Below are 19955 nucleotides of genomic sequence, written 5' to 3' on the forward strand. Positions count from 1 at the left end.
CTTTTTGAGCCATTAATCCCACTCCTATCTCTAAACCCAACCCTACCATTTCTTTTCAATATGAAAGTCTTGTCCTGATCCACTCTGTGAAGCTGTGCACATCTCTTTAAGCATGTATCACCCGAAATATGATGTCAAAGACGTGTAAGTGTCAGTGAGCATTTGCTTGGAAAGGCAAAACTTTTGCTATGAACATCAATGAACAAATGAACAATTGGCAACAATTGTGAAATCTCTCACTCTCCTGTGACACAAAGGTTGGAGGAGAAGAAACTGCAGTGCGGTTTCTCAACAATGTGAGCAACCTTGACTACACTGGGAGCAAAATCCAAACCGGAGAAGCTCTCAGATAAAGCCTGTAAATCTCCAGTTCTCTAAACCAGGCTAGGCAACTCTGGCCCTCGAGATTCATTTCTGTGGCTCTACTGGAGGCTGACCATCTGGAACGGAGAACAGAAATGACACAACAGCAGGGGATATCCGACCCATGGTCTGGTCTAACACAGGGGCCCCATGTGAGCAACAGGAACACCACCTGTCATAATTACAGTGCCACAAACCCCCAAGTTGTAGCCTGATTCTCATACTCTGATCAACCGTGAAAAATTACTTTGCTTGTGTTCTGCGTAACTTTGCCTTCAGTCATCATCCAAGTCACATATAGGACTTGTCGATCAGGGCTGACATAGTCTTACAAGGTTTAGATGGAAGAGTAGGCCATGCCTTTCAGAAAGGGGCTGGAGATGCCAAGAGGTGAGCTGTTAATGTGTCCTCAAACACCAGCATCTCTGCATACCACTGCTCTCACCATATTAGTTACAGTGGTTGAAGTCAGAGGCAGCCAGAAAAGATTGGAAGAGAGCAAGATAAATCGGTAAGCTCATTTACCATAGCTTCATGTTCCAACATTGATCATCAAAATCCTAACCCATGTGGTGCCTCGACAGCTGCAGTGTTAGAGTGACCGGGGAGAACTGAAGGTGAGCCAAGAACAAAGAACTTTCAGCCTGAAATTCTCATAGTGCAGACAGTATTATACACTAGTATGAGTGGCATGAGCATGTTGAACACCCAAGCACTTAACACAATTATCATGTGTCTTCACTCATAATAAAGCGAGGACAAGGAGACACAATTTTTTTTCATTTCATTCACCCTGAAGAGTAATAATCCAATTAATGTGGGTCGCTGAATAAGATGAATCTGGAGAATAATAAAATAGAAAATAAACAGATGCAGATAGACAACACTTAGGGAGGAGATGAAGGTAGGAGAAGTCAGGGTGGAGACAAGAGGGACCAGAGCAGAAGTGGGAAGAGCAGGAGGATGACCCAGAGCCTCCACAGTGCAGCCGATGGAGGAAGGAGGCATGGTTTAGCCTTGGTAGAGAAGCAAGGCTGAACCAGGGAGATGACTGATTGAGGTGGATATGGTGAAGGTGGACACCAAGGCAGAGCCGAAGAGCTGAAGATCTAGGATGATGCCAAAGGCCTGGAGGGCCATGTTGGAGCCGAGGTGGAGGCTTGGGCTTAGCAGATCATGGAGTAGATGGTGGGAGTGAGGACCATGTTGGAACTCGAGGTAAGGAGGAACCAGACAGAGCCTGAGTGGTGGAGGATCGAAGCAAAGCTGCTTGATTCTGAAGTCCGAGGTGGACTTCAGAATCGCCAGAGTGACGATTGACCAAGGTGAAGCCAGAGGGATAAGGGAGCACGGCAGAGCCTGAGGGATGGCAGTCCAGTCTTTTTATGTTCATACAAATATTTACACATACTAATTTGCTGAGGGGAAAAAAAAGTTGAAAGTGATGTTTATTTTTTTATATGTTTATTTTTTTTAATGTTTTATATAAATGTATATGTTAGAACGCACATCAATAAGTAGCATATAGTAGGAAGCACATGTGTCCTGTGAAGCAAATGGTACAGATGTGTTCTGGAGCTGCAACCAACTCTGCCTCCCCAGACATAACCATTCTGTGCCTGGATTGTCCCAACAGTCCTCGGCTGGTGTTGTCTAGATATCCTTAGTGGTGATCTCTAATACAATTGCAATGCAGTTGTAGTGAGTGCAACAATCTGATGAATCAGACACATTCAAGAAGCCTGGAAGGAGTTAATTACTCGCCTGCTGCAAGGAAAAAAAGTCATGTCAGTGTTCCAGTGTTTGAGAGCCAGGAAAACATTACCTCTACTTTCTAGTAAAGGAGAGAAAAAACAAAAAAACAACAAGACTTGATTTGGATTTGGATTATTGAAAAACAAGAACTATTTTATATATAATATATTACCTGTATATATTTTACCATGAAGTCATTCATTTAAAAATCTTTTTTAAGAAAATATATTATTTTTGGGAAATAACATTTTTATGGGAGTTAATAAAATGGTCAGAAAACTAATGGGACAATTCTATTTGAGGGGGGAATACAGCTAGTATGAATTAAGCCACTAATAGCACAGTTTATTTGCATGTGCTCTCTGTTATTCCCTTCCATAGGAACTCTGCACTGTGTAATGACACAATGGAGAACATGTCAATAGTCACATGATCTGAGTCCCTATCAATTCACACCAGTCTTGTGGCTGATGGCGCTAAAACAACTCCCATAAAGAGCCATGTCACAGACTCCTTAGAAGCAGTTTTGGAATGCTTTCAGAATGTTGACACAAAAACACAGTGTCACAAGTAAAACTGGGGGACTGGTTTGCGTCAGTAGATGTGGAGATTTAGCATTGCGCACATTCACAAAAAACATGATGCCATAGAATGGTGTTTCTCAACTCTGGTTCTGGAGGACCCTCAACATGGCACATTTTGAAGGTCTCCTCTGTCTGACACACCCATTTCATGTCCTGGAGTTTCTTCTAGCGAGTTGAATCAGGTGTGCTTGATTAGGGTGACACATAAAATGTTCAGTGATTGGGGTCCTTCAGGAGCATGATTGAAAACACTGAAAACAGGGCATGGATGGTAAAACTTGGTCCTGGAAGGGCCACTGTCCTGCAGAGTTTAACTCCAATTCTAAACAAACACACCTGAACCAGCTAATCAATGTCTTCAGGATTACTAGAAAGCTACAGGCAGGTAAGTCTATCAGGGTTGAAGCTAAACTCTGCAGGACAATGGACCTCCAGGTGCAAGTTTGCCCACCCTTGCTTTAGGGAGTTGCACAGTGGACAAGAAGTGAAGCACCACGCCACATATTTTAAATACCATGATCATATATGCAACCTTTCTTAAAAATGTGGCTGCAGCGTTTTGAAGACAAACAACGTGGGACCTGGAGATACCGCAATAATCCAAATGAGAGGTTATAAAAGTGTGAATAGCTATCTCAGTAGATTTTTCAAACAAAAATGTTTAATTTACTACATCCAGACATGCTAATAAAGTTTGTATAGCAGAAGGGTTGTTTCTTTTTATAGGCAGATAGATCTGAGTATTGTCTGCAAAAAAAATGGAAAGATACACTAAGAATTCCCAGATTCGAGCTTAAGGGAAGCATGAAGAGAGAGAAGAACGACGGTTCCAGAATAGATTCCAGGGGAAGTCCAGATTCAAGGGCAGCAGCAGAGGAGGTCAATCCTGACAGAAAACATCTATCAGATAAATAAGATTTAAACCAAATAAGAACTGAACCTTTTACCCCCACATACGATTCATATAAGAGCAATGTATGACCAACGGTCTAAAAGGGCTGCAGTCAAGTCTAAAATAACTAAAATCACAGAATCACCAGCATCAGTAGAAACTAAAATATCATTTAGAACTCTCAGCAGAGCAGATTCAGTGAAATAAAAAATAAACAATTCAAAGATTTGATTCTTGTTTAAAAATGTCTGTAGTTGGCATAACTACTGATGTGTCTAAAGAAGACTTCTCGAGTAAAGGAGTAACAGTGGCCACTTTCAGGCTGGTAGGAACGGACTTTTGTTCAGGAAGGATAACAGACCTGGGCCAATAGACTATTAACAACTGAAAATACTGGGGTGCACCACATCATGAGGGCAGAAAGAGGGTTTAAAGGTGGCAATGATTTCAGTAAGGCATTGTAGAGAAATGGGACCATAAGCCTCCCATGAGGTTTAGCGGCTGAGTAGAAACAGAAGGATCATTATATGAGGATATCACCTGGGGTCTTAGATTAGCGATTTTATCAACAAAGAAACTCAAGAAGATTTCACAAAGCACATTTGAAGGATTAGGGATATTATTACAGGTGGATTTAAAACAGCATTTATTACCGAAAACAAGACCTTTGGTCTATGATAGTTGTTTAAAATTAGAAAAATATACAGCTTTTGCAGACTTTGAAGCATTCTGGTTAGAAGGTAGACAATCCTTCAACAACTCATATGAAGTTTGAAGAGTGTCCTTTTTCCATTTTCGCACTGCTTTTCTACATGCTTTGCCTATCAAGTATCAGTATCAGATCACCGATCTGTTCTGGGTTTTGGTTTAAAAACTTTAAAAGGAGTCACATTAAAATGTCCAACCATGCAGCATTTAACAGCTTGATAAGTTGGTCGACATCCAGGTCGGAAAACGACAAATCCAGATCATCAAATAGCAGTTTAAAAGACATATAAAATTGAGATTATTCCTCAGGGTTCTATTTTAGCTCCCACCCTCTTCTCTCTTTATTTACTTCCTTTGGGCTCCATCTTTAGGAAACACGGCGTTTCTTTCCATTGTTACGCAGATGACATGCAAATCTATCTGCCTGTAACAAGAAAAGAAAAATCTGCTCTCCATACTCTATTAGCGTGTCTGGACGATGTTAAATCATGGCTTTCCAATAATTTTCTTTTCCTGAACTCAGATAAAACAGAAGTCATTGTCTTCAGCCCCTCTGACTCCAGAACACAAAATCAAATTGATCTTGAGTCATTAAGTTTGTTTATCTCTCCCCAAGTGAGGAATCTGGGAGTGGTTATTGACAACTGTTTGAAATTTGACAAACAAATAAGTACCGTTGTTGGTTCAAGTTTTTTCTATCTTCGCTCTCTCTCAAAAATTAAATCCTTCCTTTCGGAGGACTCTTTAGAGACTGCAATCCATGCCGTCATTACATCACGACTGGACTATTGCAATTCCCTGTATTACGGGATCTCAAAGACCCAAATCTCTAGATTACAAGTAGTTCAAAATGCTGCAGCTAGATTTCTGAAGAGGCGTAATAAATTCGATCACATTACGCCCCTCCTGAGATCTCTACACTGGTTGCCTACCCAGTTTAGAATTGAATATAAAATCCTACTACTTGTTTATAAATCTTTAAATAATCTAGCTCCCTCCTATCTGACCAATCTTCTTCACCCTTACACTCCTGTGAGAGAACTGAGATCGGAGGGAAAACTACTCTTAAAGATCCCCAGAACCCGTCTAAAGACGAGGGGAAATCGAGCTTTTGAAGTGGCTGGCCCCACGCTCTGGAACAATCTTCCAAACTCTGTCAGAATGGCTTCCAGTTTATCTGAGTTTAAATCATGCCTTAAAACTCATCTTTTCTCTCTCGCATTTGGTATATAATATGTAGGTATTTGAGTGTATTTATGTATGTGTATATGTTTATGCATGTATGTGTATGTCTATATATGTGTATATAATGTGTATTTATGCATGTGTATGTATGCGTATGTATATATCATGTATGTCATACATGTGTGTGTACGTGCATATATCTGTATATATACGTAGGTGTGTATGTATGTGTATATATATATGGATGTGTATATATATGTGTATATGTAGATATGTGTGTATATAGTGTCTATATTTCTCTGCCTTCTGTTTCTTTGTCTTTTAACTGTTTCTTTCATACTTTATGTACACTCCTCTTCTAATTGTTGTACAGCACTTTGGTCGGCCTTTGGCCGTTTTTAAATGTGCTCTAGAAATAAACCGAACTTGAACTTGAACTTGAGATGAAAAGTAATGAGATTGCATTTAAGCTTCAACTGATGAAAAAGGAAGATCAGGGAGAAAATAAATGCAATACAATAGGGCACTTGACACCGTGCTTATGCACAACTTGCAACAAAAACAATGACACCATAAGAAATATTTGTGACCCTGGACCACAAAACCAGTCATAAGGGTCAATTTTTTGAAATTGAGATTTATACATCATCTGAAAGCTGAAGAAGCTGTCCATTGATTTATTGTTTATTAGGATAGGACAATATTTGGCCGCGATACAACTATTTGAAAATCTGGGATCTGAGTGTGCAAAAAAATCAAAATATTGAGAAAATCGCATTTAAAGTCCAAATGATGTCCTTAGCAATGCATATCCACTCACAAAAATACATTTTTGATATATTTACCACAATCATTAATTCTGACCCATACAAAGTATTGTTGGCTATTGCTACAAACATAGCCTTCGACCTATGACTGGTTTTGTGGTGCAGGGTCACATTTAATTAATCTTTTTCACCCCTATTAAAAACCAGTGATAATGATCCAATAAAATCCAAATCCGATTAAAGAGCTTCCCAGATCCAATAAAGTGGACTCAATGCTTGAATAACAACAAATAGCCTGTAAGCATTCCTGTGCTTTCATTGTTAATGCTCTTAAGTTGCAATGGTTTTTGATTTGTATTAATGTGTCTCATCTGTGTCTTGTTAATTACCTTGTGTTTCTTTCTGTATTTATAGTGCTCATTTTCAGTTATTATTTGTCAGATCTCATCTTAAAAAGTGTTTTTGTTTACAGATGACCTGTAGACGTGCAATTTTGATTAAAAAGAACTGCATGGTCCTGCCTTCATTTTTCATTTTTTTATTAAAACATTTTATTTATATTTAATTCATACAAGAAGACTATGATGTGTTTTATTTTATGATTACACTTTATTTTAGGGTGTCCATTTGTTACAGTGTAATTAAGTAATATCAGTTAGCTACATTTACTTACTATAAATAGGGTTACTAGGGTTTGGTTTAGGGTTATTTGCATGCAATTATGGATAACTTACTTTTACTTAACATATGTATGAAGGACACTAAAAGTGTAACCATTTTCACATTTGATTATTCAGTTAATTTAAGTATTTAAGTATTTCTTACTGAAAGACTTTTTAAGTTTATTTAATTTGTATCTTTGTTCTGTTGGATTTTGTTGTATTGTATTTGTCCTATAGTTTCTAATTTTCTTCTTTGATCTTATATTTAAAAAAAAAACACAAATAAAATAGGAAAAATATCTAGTTAATTCATGAAGGGCACAGGCTGATGGTCCTTTACATTCAATCTGCAAACAGTCACATCATCACCGCATGGCACAAGCTGATTGGCCTCTGCTGATGGAACCTGATTGAAAAACTTCAGTGACAGAATTATCCGACAAGAAAGATTGTAATTAAGACAGTACAACATTATCCATGATCTTTTTGCAAAACAGACAACAATGCAAACCTTCCCACAAAATCTGTTACTGAACTTGCAAGTCATTCTGAGAGCTTGGTTGTGAAGCATGCAGCAGACTTCTCCAGTCTGCAGTACTTTAATATGCCAGTACATCGTCACACAAGCACTGCATATCCAGGCACCTGAATCATATCCTAATAACCTGTACTTGTCATTCTCTGCATCTCAGGTTCATGATGCTCAGCTTGGAGTTTGAACACAGCTGTCAGTATGATTATGTTGAAGTGAGGGATGGAGACAGCTTGAACTCACGTGTGATTGGTCGTTATTGTGGAAATGAACGACCTCCTCCAATCAAAAGCACTGGCAGTTCCCTGCACATTCTTTTCATCTCAGATGGTTACAAGAACTTTGATGGGTTTTTTGCCACCTTCCAGGAGAGCTCAGGTAAGACAGAGTGAAGACAATATTATCAGCAGCCTATGCTCTTTAAGAACAGATGCTTTTATTAAAAAGTGACTTACAAATGAGGAATACGATAAGCGATTAATCTGAAGGAGGCAACAAAGATGAGAAGTACAGTACCATTTTAAATGATATCTGAAACTTTGCATTGCTAGTACAAGCTGGAACAGGGAGGGATCAAGGAATAGCAAGACTTATAGAAGTTTTTCAGCAGGATGCAGTTAATTGCTCATGGAAGAGATGAGTTTTCAGCTATTTCTTGAATATTGCCAAGGATTCTGTTCAGATAAGGTTGGGAACATCATTCCAACAGTGATTGAGAACATTTGTGAAAATAATTTTGTACCTTTCTGTGATGGTACCAGGAGATGCTGGTCAATACCAATCACAGGCTCCTGGAAGGCATCTAGACTTGTAAGGGCGAGCGGCGGTAGGAGGATGCAGAGCCTATGGCTGTAGGCAAGCACCAATATCATGAACTTGATGTGAGCCACAACTGGTAGCCAGTGTGTGACATGCTCTCTTGGGCTTGTTGAAAACCAGTCATGCTGCTGCATTCTGATATATGCATATGCATGGATGGAGTCATCTCATAGTTCTTTTTTTTCCCCAGTACAAACATGTGTAGTTGCATTTCAACTAACAATGTGCAGTTGTGTTTGCAGCTGTGCACTGAATGCATTTCAAGGAGGCTAAAACACCTCAGTCATAGTCCAACCTGTCACTATGTCACAGAGACAACAAATATAACACAGGTGTTAATAAATTAACAGAACGAACCCTAACCCTAATGGATAGGGAGCAATACATTTTAAAGACCACTGGATAAACCAATATTGACAGAGTCTATTGAAATGATTAGAGAGCTGGATAGATTGTTCCAACAGGGCTTTTTAACTGAGAGGCAAGCACAGTATGTGAGAGGGTGGACTACGCCAAGAGCTTGGAGAGTTAACATACTACCAAAAATACACAAAGACAAGGCCTTTTCCAGATGTTCCCTCATTGCCTTGGACTGTGGAAGTGAGAGCCATGGAGTGACTGAATGGATTGATTATTATTATTTTTTGAACCCACTTTCCACAAGAGCTATATAAAAAACATGTACCACTTTTTATAGAAGGTCCTGGATATGGAGGTAGGGAGAGAGGCAAAACTTTTTTAAATGGCCATCAAAAGCCTCTACACCAATATAGAAACTGAGAGAGGCTTGGTTGCGGTGGAGTAATGTTTTGAAAGGTATCCAGACAAATATAGGAACTATTTTGAGACTATTAGAGCTAAGTCTCACTTAAAATGAGCTCAATGGATGATACTATCTAGAAACTAAAGGTGAATAAAACACCAGCTTATGTGAATATATGGCAGAGTGGGAATAAACTTTTTTTTTTTTTCTGAAGTGCAACAGACTACCAGTTCAGTATTGAAGATACCTGGATGATATATGGGGAGTTTGGGAAGGTACAGAGGGAGAATTTGAAAAGATGTGGAAACTGGTGGTTAAAGTTTTCTTCAAACTCACAGTTATGCATGCGCTTCTACACAAGGAAAGCAATCGTGATAAACGTGTTCAAAGGTATAGTGAAGGCTCAAATATTGAGATTTAGAAGAATTTGTACGAGGAAGCAGGACACAGCAGACGCAGTAAGGACCCAAGTTTAATTTTGCACGTTTTTTTTGTCTTCTCAATGGTGGTTAGAGGTGCTGGTGGACCAAGTGAGGAATGATATTCATGCCTTTAACATCCACAATCCTGTCCTGCTCGCTTCTAAACAGGGTTGTTAGGACTTTGTCAAGCGCTTTCCCTTGATTTGAATCCTAAGGATGCATAGATATCATAGGCACCCGCTGGAGCGGAACAAGGAGAGAATTAAGTTGCTGCAAAGTAATAAAAAAGCATAGAATGCAGAAGATCATCTACTTTGTTATGACATGGCAGACAAAGAGTAGAAACAGGGCATGAAAAAGAAAAATCACTTGGACAGGCTGAGAATACATCTTCCCCATCAATCCACTGAAGCACTTAAAAAGCGGCTTCAAATGCTGAGATGGACAACGGCAATGTCCTCCCTAACCCGATCCACTGACAGCACTATGACCTCAGACTAGGATGAAGGGAAAACAAGATACTCTTTCCCCTGAAAGAGGAGATACTTTGCACCAGCTAAGGAAAATGCAAGTACCAGCCGCTTCAGCTCCTACTCCTTCTCCTACTCCCATCCAGATGGAAGATCATCAACGGGAAATGCAGTCACCAGCCGCTCCAGCTTCCACCCAGGAAGAAGAACCTCAAGGGCCTGGTTCCCAGTCAGCAAGATCAAGCTCAATACCCACGGCATCTAGACTTATGAAGGTCTGGAGCTGCTATATCAGGCATAGATGATATGGAGAGAAGGAATGCTTAAGAAAGAGCTGTGAGCTAGTGTGGAATTACCCCTCAAAGAACAGGGGAGTGATCAGATTCCACAGCCCCTTGAAGGAGACGAGATCTCCCAAACTCTTCAGGATCAACATCTACATGTAAGAGAATGGAGAAGATCGATACTGGAAGGGGTTTATGAGATCGTGGGTTCATGTGGAAGATCTGCTGGAGGACCATGTATCCATCCAGCAAGGTGGTGTCCTCATGGAAATGTTGGCAAATAATATTATTATTATTATCATGAAACAAAAAACATTTATATATTGTTAGCCACACACTGATAAGAGCTACAGGTGAGGAAATGTTCTAAATGTTGAACACTTTCATGGTGGAACAACATCTGAGCTGGGAAAATTGTGTGGCTGTTAGCGTTGAGCGTTCTCATGACTGGGCACAAGAGTAGAGTTGTCACCCGAACAAGTCTTAAATCCAAAGACCATAGCCACTCATTGTATGCTTTATTGTCAAGCACTTGAATGGCAACTGACCTGCACGATGTGTTGGAAGCAGTAGTAGCAGTTGTGAACTTCTTTAAGCCAAGACCACTGAATTCATGTTTCATAGCAAAGCAGTGCACACATGATCGGCAACTGTTCCATTCTCATGCAGGAACATTTTCTGGAGCAAGTGTTAAAACTGAGTATTTAAAGGCATATAAACCTGAACTGGCACTGTTCTTTTCCTACCAACAGTGGAAATTGACAAAACCAGCCTAACTTGCAGGCATTTTTAGTATTCTCATTGGACTAAATCTGTATTCATAAGTTTAATTTCCCAATAATGGAGGATGGTGACAAAATAAATGCATTCAGGAGTTTCCAAATCTACCCTAATTTTTGGGCGCAAACCTAATGGGAGTGGACTTCATGCTGGACACCATTACCACTGACCTCACACAATTAACATTTCAGTCAATATTTCACAGACAATAAAATGGAAAAATATGACTGCATTTGAGATTCTTTTCTTGTGATGTGATGGCCTCAGCGGAAAGGCTGAGGATGAAGTTTTGGAACTGTGATTCACAGATTCACAGTCCTATACTTCTTCATGGGTTTGACATTTTTTTTTGGCAGGAAGTGTTGTAAATAAATCATGTCAATAGCGGGGAAAGTGTTAATGTATGAAAGTACACTTTGAAGTATACACTCAGTAAGCTACTAGTTTAATAGGTTGCATTAAATAAATGTAGACTAGACATGTTGTGAATTTGTTAATTGTGAGCAAAAAAACATGGTGTATTTGTCCATTCTTTTGGATCTTGGATTTCTGAACTGAGCGTGTGTGGATTTGTTGCATGCATTTTATTTGTGGACTGATGTGTTAATGTGCGCATAATTCAAGAGTTCTATATGCTCAAGAAAACTTATTTTGTTATCTTGTACAAATTTATTTATACACAGTTGTGTATGTTTAGGTGTGTCTATATAGTGCATCATGTATTATTGATGGAACTGAATGACTGACATGTAACTGTATCTTTTTGTGTAGAATGCACTTCCTCTCCATGTATGCATGATGGCACCTGCATCTTACACTCCTCTCACTCCTTCCACTGCGCCTGCCTGGCTGGATATACTGGAAAGAGATGTGAACATGGTGAGAACTGTCTTTTCAAGGAAAAAGTTTAACATTTAACGGGATGTCTATCCACATACAGTACCATGGTTTAGGTATAGAGTCAGATCTCAGCTGATTTGTTGTTGTTGTTGTTGTTGTTGTTTTTTAAATGTATTAACTTTCTATGCTAATTTGTTCTATCCTTACAGGAAAAATCCATGCCATGTATTGTATAAGGTTGCACATTTTATACCAAAACATGTAAGATTTTTATGTGCATGATCTCTCAGTGCTTGAATGCGGAAGGCCTTTGATTCCAGCCCACGGGACTACAGTGCACCTGGATGTAAGGGTTGGAGGACATGCTCTGTTCCAGTGTGAACCTGGATACACATTAAAGGGCTTCCAGATGTCCACCTGTCTGTTGGATGGGTCATGGAGTACACCAACTCCACAGTGTGGTGAGCAACTGAAAACTCATTTTAAGGTATAGATCTGGCAGCAAGGCAATCATTTTAATAATGAGAGTTCAATTAAAAAATGTTTTAATCAAAGTTTCTCTTAAAAAGTCATCATATGCAGCCTCTAATCTATATGTTAAAAATGAATTTGCTGACAGTTGAAGCATGACTGTATCTTTTCACCAGTGCCTGACCTCGACTGCGGCATTCCTCCAAAGCCAGATCATGGTGATCACTTCCTTGTTTATGGACCAAATGATGTACTTATTGCTATACAGTATTTTTGCTATAAGCTATACAAACTGAATGGAGTCCATCAGAGAACCTGCCTGGGTAACAACACTTGGAGTGGGACGGCACCAACCTGTGTCAAAGGTATCTGGACTCAAAATGCATTTTTTTGGGAAATCTGTGGATGGCAAGATGGCCATTTGTCTCTGCTTATTACCAATATATGCTCTCATGCATGCAAGATCTTCAATAGCTATGTTTCCATTTACCTTTTGTATGCACATATTTGGATATGCATTAAAAAACACTAGATGGAAATGCATAAATTCTAAAAAATGCACATTAAAACTTATGCTCTCAACTGAGGTGGATATATATATATATATATATATATATATATATATATATAATTATTATTATTATTATTATTATTATTTTTCAATGAGAAAACATGCCCATAAACTCTGATTAAAAACACATTTACAGTATAAATTCCTTGATGCGCATAAAAAAAAATCATGTGACTTTGTGGCATGGGACAGTATAACTGAACAAACCAGTGGACTGATCTCATTGCACAGCATCTGAAATGCTGTTTTGGTCGTTCTGAAATGCTTTAGACAAAGTCTGTTGTCGTTTCGTTATAATTACCTCCCAGAAATGTCTTACACGACTGTGTTCCCAAACAGGATGATAGTTATGGGATAGGATATGACCATGTTTTTTGTGTTTTGACTGCACACTCTGAGATGCAAGTCATTTATTATATATGAAAAAGCCTTCTCCTACAGCTGCAAATTACATTTTTATTAGTGATATTTGTCACAAGTTTATCAGGAAGTGACGATTTTGTTCTCTTCATCTTGCTAGATAGAAATGGTGCTTTATTTGCAAATGTTCTATGTCATATTTCAATTTTGTGCATACGTAAGTTAAATGTGCAACTTTGGATGGAAACTTAGCTAATGTATTTTACATGAAATCAATATTGCTATTTATCATTGGCATGTGCTGTATGTTTGGTCTGGTTGTTTATTTAATTATTTATTTCCATGTGCACTTTTTTTGGCAGTGCATTGTTTTATTCAAACCTTTGAATTTATTGTACTTACAGAGCTGGACATAATTTCTGGAGCAGATAATGAACAAAACAAAGGCAAACACAAACCTACTGGACAAGACGAAGTGGGCCATACCAAAAACAAAACTTCAGAAGAAAAAGAAAAGGAGTCAAAACCAGACAAAGATAGAGCAAAAAAGCCTACTGCTGGAAAGGAGAATGTAGGACTTGATTTAGATTTGGGAAAAGACATTGAGAGCAATTTTGTAAAAGAAAAGACTAAAGTTGAAAATAAAGATTCTGATAGCAGCCTTAACACAATTGAAAAGGAAGAAACTGGAGGGGATAAAGATCTTAAACTCTTTGACAAAGATGGACATCTAGATATTAAAGAAAAAGTTGGAAGTCCAACAAAAGATTTGGGCATGGAATTCTTAGATATCGTGTTGATAGACAGCAACCAGACAGCGAAGGACACAACCAAAGATGGTGAAGTTGACAAAGGACAAAAAATAACCCACGGACCCCAATACACCATATTAAACCTGACTGAAGATGAGAAAGAAAACATTCTTTATGAAATAGATATCATACCCACAGGGAATAACACTGAATTTTTAAATAGTAATGACATAGAAGACAATTTGGGGACACTGCCTCAAAAAGAAACTGAAGAGCTCCAAACAGTTGCTGCTAAAAACAGCACAGCAATCATACCAACAGTGATCACAACAACGGAAAGAGTGACAACGAGGGTTACACCTACAGAAAAGGTCAAAGTGGATACAGTGAATGAAAAGACAACAGAACAAGATTTGCAACAAGAAACAAACCTAAAGAACGGAGGTGAATATCCACAAGTAGCTCTTTGTAACACTATGAACACAGTGATACACATTCATTAGACTGTTTCTTACAGTGTCTCTTCTCTGTCTCAGAGGGTGAAGGAAGGCAGTGTCCTCGACTGACACCGTTGTATCAAGGTTACTATGAGACTGTACCTGGCCTCATTCCTGAAACAGTGGAGTTCTTCTGTAACCAGTCGTATGCTTTAAGCGGCAGCTCACGGAGAACGTGTCAGAGTAATGGCACCTGGTCTGGCATCCAGCCTGTCTGCATTAGAGGTCAGAGTCTCAGAATTTCTCTCTTTTAAAGATAAAAATGAGGGTACATCCTAATTTAAACACACATGGTTCTGCTCTGTACCAATCACTTTAGTGTCTAGTTAAGTTGGACTTTCACATGGATTTTTTGCAATGTGTGATAACATCCTAAAATACAGAGTTTCACATTAAAATACTCTGTGCTAAAGTGGTGTAGAAATGGGGATCATGAAAGACAGAGGCCTGTGGGTAAATGTGGCCTGGATTCCAAGGTCACTATACTTTTCAAAAGAAATCCTGAGATTGTCTATGACCACAGACCAGTCAGGACCTCAGTAAAACTTCTCCTCTGAATGATGGTGCTTTTTACAGTATAGTGTACAGTGTTACTATACTGAGGAATTAGGAAACCAGGGTGAGCGGCTCATGTTGGCCTCACTAGCACCTTTCAGCCATGTTTCCACCGCCGGAACTTTCCCCAGGAACTAGGGACTTTGTGGTGGTACTCGGGTCTAGGGTCCAAGTAAAGTTCCAGGTAAAATTTCACCCTCATAAAGTCCCTGTTCACGAGGTAGTACATTTACATTTATGCATTTGGCAGACACTTTTTATCCAATGCAACTTACATTGCATTATACTATACATTTGTGTCTGAGTATGTGCAATCCCTGGTATTGAACCCATGACCTTGGCATTGCTAGTGCCATGCTCTAACCACTGAACTACAGGAAAGCTCAGTGGTTAACATTAGTAGCTAGTAGATTTTCAAAGTTCAGGAACTTTCGGGAGTGCGACTTGGGCACTGAACATGCTGAATGGTTGAGATCACTCAGCTTTTTGATTGGTTGACTCCACACAGAATTTTATTTCAACAGTTATTTTAAAAAATCGGTTGCAGTGCATGCAGTTAGAGTTGTTTGCTTTTTGAATCAACAATGGAGTATAAAATTTGACCAATGTTCAGACAGGTTCAGGCTTTATTAATCTTATAAGGAGAGGACGAAATCCAGCGGAAACTGGAAAGTCGCGTACAGTCCTATGTCACCAGACTCTTCTTCACCATGATGGAAATGCAGATGAAATGCAGACAGCAACTGGTCTGGGGGAAAAAAAAAATGTTCCTAGAACAGTTTGTCCTAGGTAATTTCAGTGGAAACAAGGCTTTAGTTTCCTAAGGCAGTTTCCAATCCAGATAGTGCAGGCTCAACCATGCTTGGCTTCAATGGAAAACAAGGTGAAAGTTACAGAGCGATAGCTGCTGGCAAATGTGATAGCATTAACAACACACATGCTTGAGAAACCCAAGATAGTTTTTTAGAATATTAGAAACTCGTAAAATTTTCATAAATATTGTACTGTATTAAACCTAAGCTGTGTTTTGTTTGCATTCTTATTTACAGCCTGTCGAGAGCCCAAAGTATCTGTGCTGGTCAAACAGAGAGTTCTTCCTCCCCACATCCCATCCAGGTACTATTTCACTCCTGACAGCAGAGTCTGGTACATCAACACATACGCAAGTTTAGTTCGACTGGTTTGTGAATATAATTATCCCATTCCTTCCAAAGCAGAATTATCCAGTAACAAAGATTTCGTAATCTGTGAACTGTAAACAGAATTTGTCCTTGTTAAGTGTCTCTCTCTCCCTTTTTTCAGGAAAACACCTGTGCATAAGTTTTATTCTTCCTCTGGTGCGACCAATTTCTTAACGGATGTGCGGCCCACCCAGAGCCCTTTCAGCCTCCCCCCGATCCCACAGGGCTTTCACCATCTCTACACACACATCGAGTACGAGTGCATGTCACCGTACTACCAGCACTCTGGAAGTTCACGCAGAACCTGTCTAAAGATGGGAAAGTGGAGTGGACGTCATGTCTCTTGTTCACCAGGTGAGGGCGCACATAACCCAAAACAAACAGCACTGCAAGAGGTGGAGCGGTCTTTGTTAAAAGGATAGCTCATTCAAAAAAAATCTTTCATCATTTAATCAGCCTCACGTCCTTCCAAAACTTACAGCAACTTAAAAGCACTATAAAGGTAATCTACATAACTTGTACTTGAGTAAGTTCAAAAAGCATTTTCATTGAGATGTCTTCTTGTAAATGCCAACAAAGTCAAACATTTAAGCTGTTTTCCTCATGGGGACCAGAATTATATCCCCAAAACATCGAAAATTCTGGGATTACTATCCTTGTGGGGACATTTGGTTCACAACACAGGGAATACCTGGGCCAAACACACACACATATATCAGAGTGTCAACACAAGAACATCCATGAAGTAGCAAAGCCATAACAAAATTAAGCTCTCCATGTTATCCACACAATCCACAGTGCTCTTATTGTTATATTCTGTAATCTTTCAAGGATTCCTTGCTTTTGTTTCTTCTCTTAGTTTCTTTTCTCTCTCTCTATGCCAGTGTGTGGGAAGCTGACAAACTTTGACCCTCAGAACCCAGCAGAGACTAACTGGCCCTGGCTGGCTGCCATCTACCGTTTGCCTGTTGCAAGCAAACTAGGGAAGTTAAGTGTGATTAGGACAAAGGGAACAAACATCGAAGCGATGGAAGAAGAGAGCGACATGGATGGTTGGCAGCTTGTTTGCAGCGGAGCCCTGGTGAACCAGCGCAGTGTGGTTGTAGCTGCCCACTGTGTCACAGAGCTGGGGAAATTATATCCACTCGACACGGCCAAAATCAGAGTAGTGCTGGGCAAACAGTATCGCAGCGATCTGAGAGTGACCAAAGGACTGCAGCGACTACGGGTCAGTTTGTACAAACACTAACAGACAGAAGTTTGGACACACCTACTCATTGTTCATGATTACTACATTTATACTAAAAAAATTTTATTTAAAATTATAGTCACAATTTGAACTATGAAACATCCAAATACCCTGGCCTTTCAGCTGACAAATATTTGTGTATATTCAGTCATTCACTCTGTCTTATCTCCGATTGGTCAGGTTTCCTCCATCACTCTCCATCCAAACTATGATCCCCTGGTGCTGGACTCAGATGTGGCCATACTGAAGCTCTTGGACAAGGCTCGTATTGGAGAACATGTGCAACCGATCTGCCTTCCAAATGCTCAGGATACAGTAGAAGACTCCAGACAAGGGATGGTGACAGGCTGGTCCCTCTTACCTGACCAGAAGACTGGAAATGTTGAGAAAGCACGCGTGGGCCATGTGATGCTGGGGGATATTGTTCACTGTGAGCAGCAATATGCCAATTATGGTCTTCCTATTAGTGTGTCTGAAAACATGCTGTGTGGGCGACAGGGTGCAGACGCTGATCAGTCAAACATTTGCCCTGCCGACACTGGAGGAATTCTCATCCTCCCACCGGTCTCCTCAGACTCCAGTTCCACACCTCCACATGGACAGGGATCACACGAATGGAAACTTTTAGGGTTGGTCAGTTTCGGATACGATTCTTCAAACTGCAACCCAGAGCTTTACACTGTGTACACTCACGTCGCTAACTTTGTCAGCTTTATTGAGGGAAATATGACATAGTCTGACATGTAATATTGCATCTTATCTCTGTCTCATTTATATTATGTCATGCATTCCCTTCTATCCCTTATAATACTGCAATATGGGGTAATGTATACACTGGACGATGCAGTGCACAGGACATGTACAGGACATGGACTTTAAACATTAAGTCCAGCACAACATGAACATCTATCAGCACTTCCCACACACAGTATGTGCTGTCCCTCGGTTTCTCAGGTGATGTAAAATGAGTCACATCTAGTTATAGTTGGTTGCCTATAAATCTTTAAAATGTACATAAATTGTAATTTTGTATTTACCATTGTAAGCGTTATTAAAAGGTGTACATATTTACATATAATATATATATTTTAACATATATTGTCATTGGGACAGCCATAATTCATAGTAATATGGACTGCAGTGACATTTTCTCTGAAGAGGCGAGTGAAAAATTGAAGGGAAAATAATTAAAAGAACACAATGAAAACTAATAAAATATTACAACATATAGTGTGTACAACACTTTTTTTTTTTCTAAAATAACAGTCCATCAGCTACACCAGTGAATATAATTTTAGAGATCATTGTCTTCTCAGAAGACTTCCCAGGTGAAAAAAGTACATTTCTATAATATACTTAAAGTGCTCTATTTTCGTTCACTAATTTTGTACTTAATATACTAAAAAGTCTTCTTTAGTACTTCTAAAGATCATCTTAAGAACATCTAAGTGTACTCAATTGTGCTATTTTGAGAAACTATGCAATATGAACTAAAAAGTGCTTTTAATATTCTATCTCTGTAGTAACTAAATATATATATATATATATATATATATATATATTTTTTTTTTTTTAATGCAGAGATAGTATATTAAAAGCACATTTTAGTTCATATTTCATGGTGTATCAAAATAGCACAGTTGAGTACACTTAGATGTTCTTAAGATGATCTTTGGAAGTACTAAAGAAGAATTTTTAGTATATTAAGTACAAAATTAGTGAACGAAAATAGAGCACTTTAAGTACATTATAGAAATTTACTTTTTTTCCCACCTGGGCTTAAAGTGTGAGTTGAATGTGAGGGATAAATTGCAAGATACAAGTGAAAAGTCACTTGAGAGAGGAAGCAGTGCCTCTATTGTGCTATGATTGGCTTCTCGTCCAAATCTAAATGAACTGGAAATTCAAAATGTGTAAACAAGTATTAGCAGCCATTCATCTCAGGTAAATGAACTGATGTACCTCCTTACCTGTGATTACTTCTGATGTTTACAGATGATTTATTGTCTAATGGTTCAGAAAGAAAATTGCCAAATAACATTTCATTACTTCAAGACTTTCATATAATACTTTAGTGAGGTCCATGATTGAGGGTTTGAGCATGAGACTCAAGTCTCTAAATTCCAACATGGACTACATCAGGGGTGTCTAACCCTGCTCCTGAAGAGCTACCGTCCTGCAGACTTCAGTTCCTACCCTGCTCCAACACACCTGTCTGTAATTATCAAGCAACCCTGGATAAAGCCACTGGAAGGCAAGCCTGCAAGGTTTAGCCAAAAAAGCGCAATGGCTAAAGCTAATGCCCCGCCCCTGGCGGTACGCAGGGAAGGAGACCGGAGGCTGTTTTTTGAGTGGAAGTCAATGGATGAGAGGCTTCACTATGCTGATTAAACAGCTTTTGTGGGGAAATATTTTTTTACACTAAACAATACTTTCGTTTGGAACTATATGTAGATTTGAGCTTGATAAAAATGTACTTTTTTTAAGAGAAGG

The 19955-nt window shown here is 39.1% G+C and overlaps 1 protein-coding gene across 1 annotated transcript in view; it reads left to right on the forward strand.

Annotated features, from left to right (window-relative positions):
• Positions 1-18784, forward strand: part of pamr1b (peptidase domain containing associated with muscle regeneration 1b) — a 33270-nt gene extending 14486 nt beyond the window's left edge. The window contains exons 5-14 of the mRNA XM_067380011.1: positions 7609-7826; positions 11758-11865; positions 12117-12287; positions 12474-12662; positions 13633-14424; positions 14517-14702; positions 16082-16148; positions 16335-16567; positions 17098-17441; positions 17643-18784. Coding sequence (XP_067236112.1) covers positions 7609-7826; positions 11758-11865; positions 12117-12287; positions 12474-12662; positions 13633-14424; positions 14517-14702; positions 16082-16148; positions 16335-16567; positions 17098-17441; positions 17643-18197 — 2863 coding nt within the window. The 3' untranslated portion in view covers positions 18198-18784. The remainder of the gene's footprint in view (positions 1-7608; positions 7827-11757; positions 11866-12116; positions 12288-12473; positions 12663-13632; positions 14425-14516; positions 14703-16081; positions 16149-16334; positions 16568-17097; positions 17442-17642) is intronic.
• Positions 18785-19955: the final 1171 nt, after the last annotated feature.

Source organism: Chanodichthys erythropterus, chromosome 24 (assembly GCF_024489055.1).
Source record: "Chanodichthys erythropterus isolate Z2021 chromosome 24, ASM2448905v1, whole genome shotgun sequence".
NCBI lineage: Eukaryota > Metazoa > Chordata > Actinopteri > Cypriniformes > Xenocyprididae > Chanodichthys > Chanodichthys erythropterus.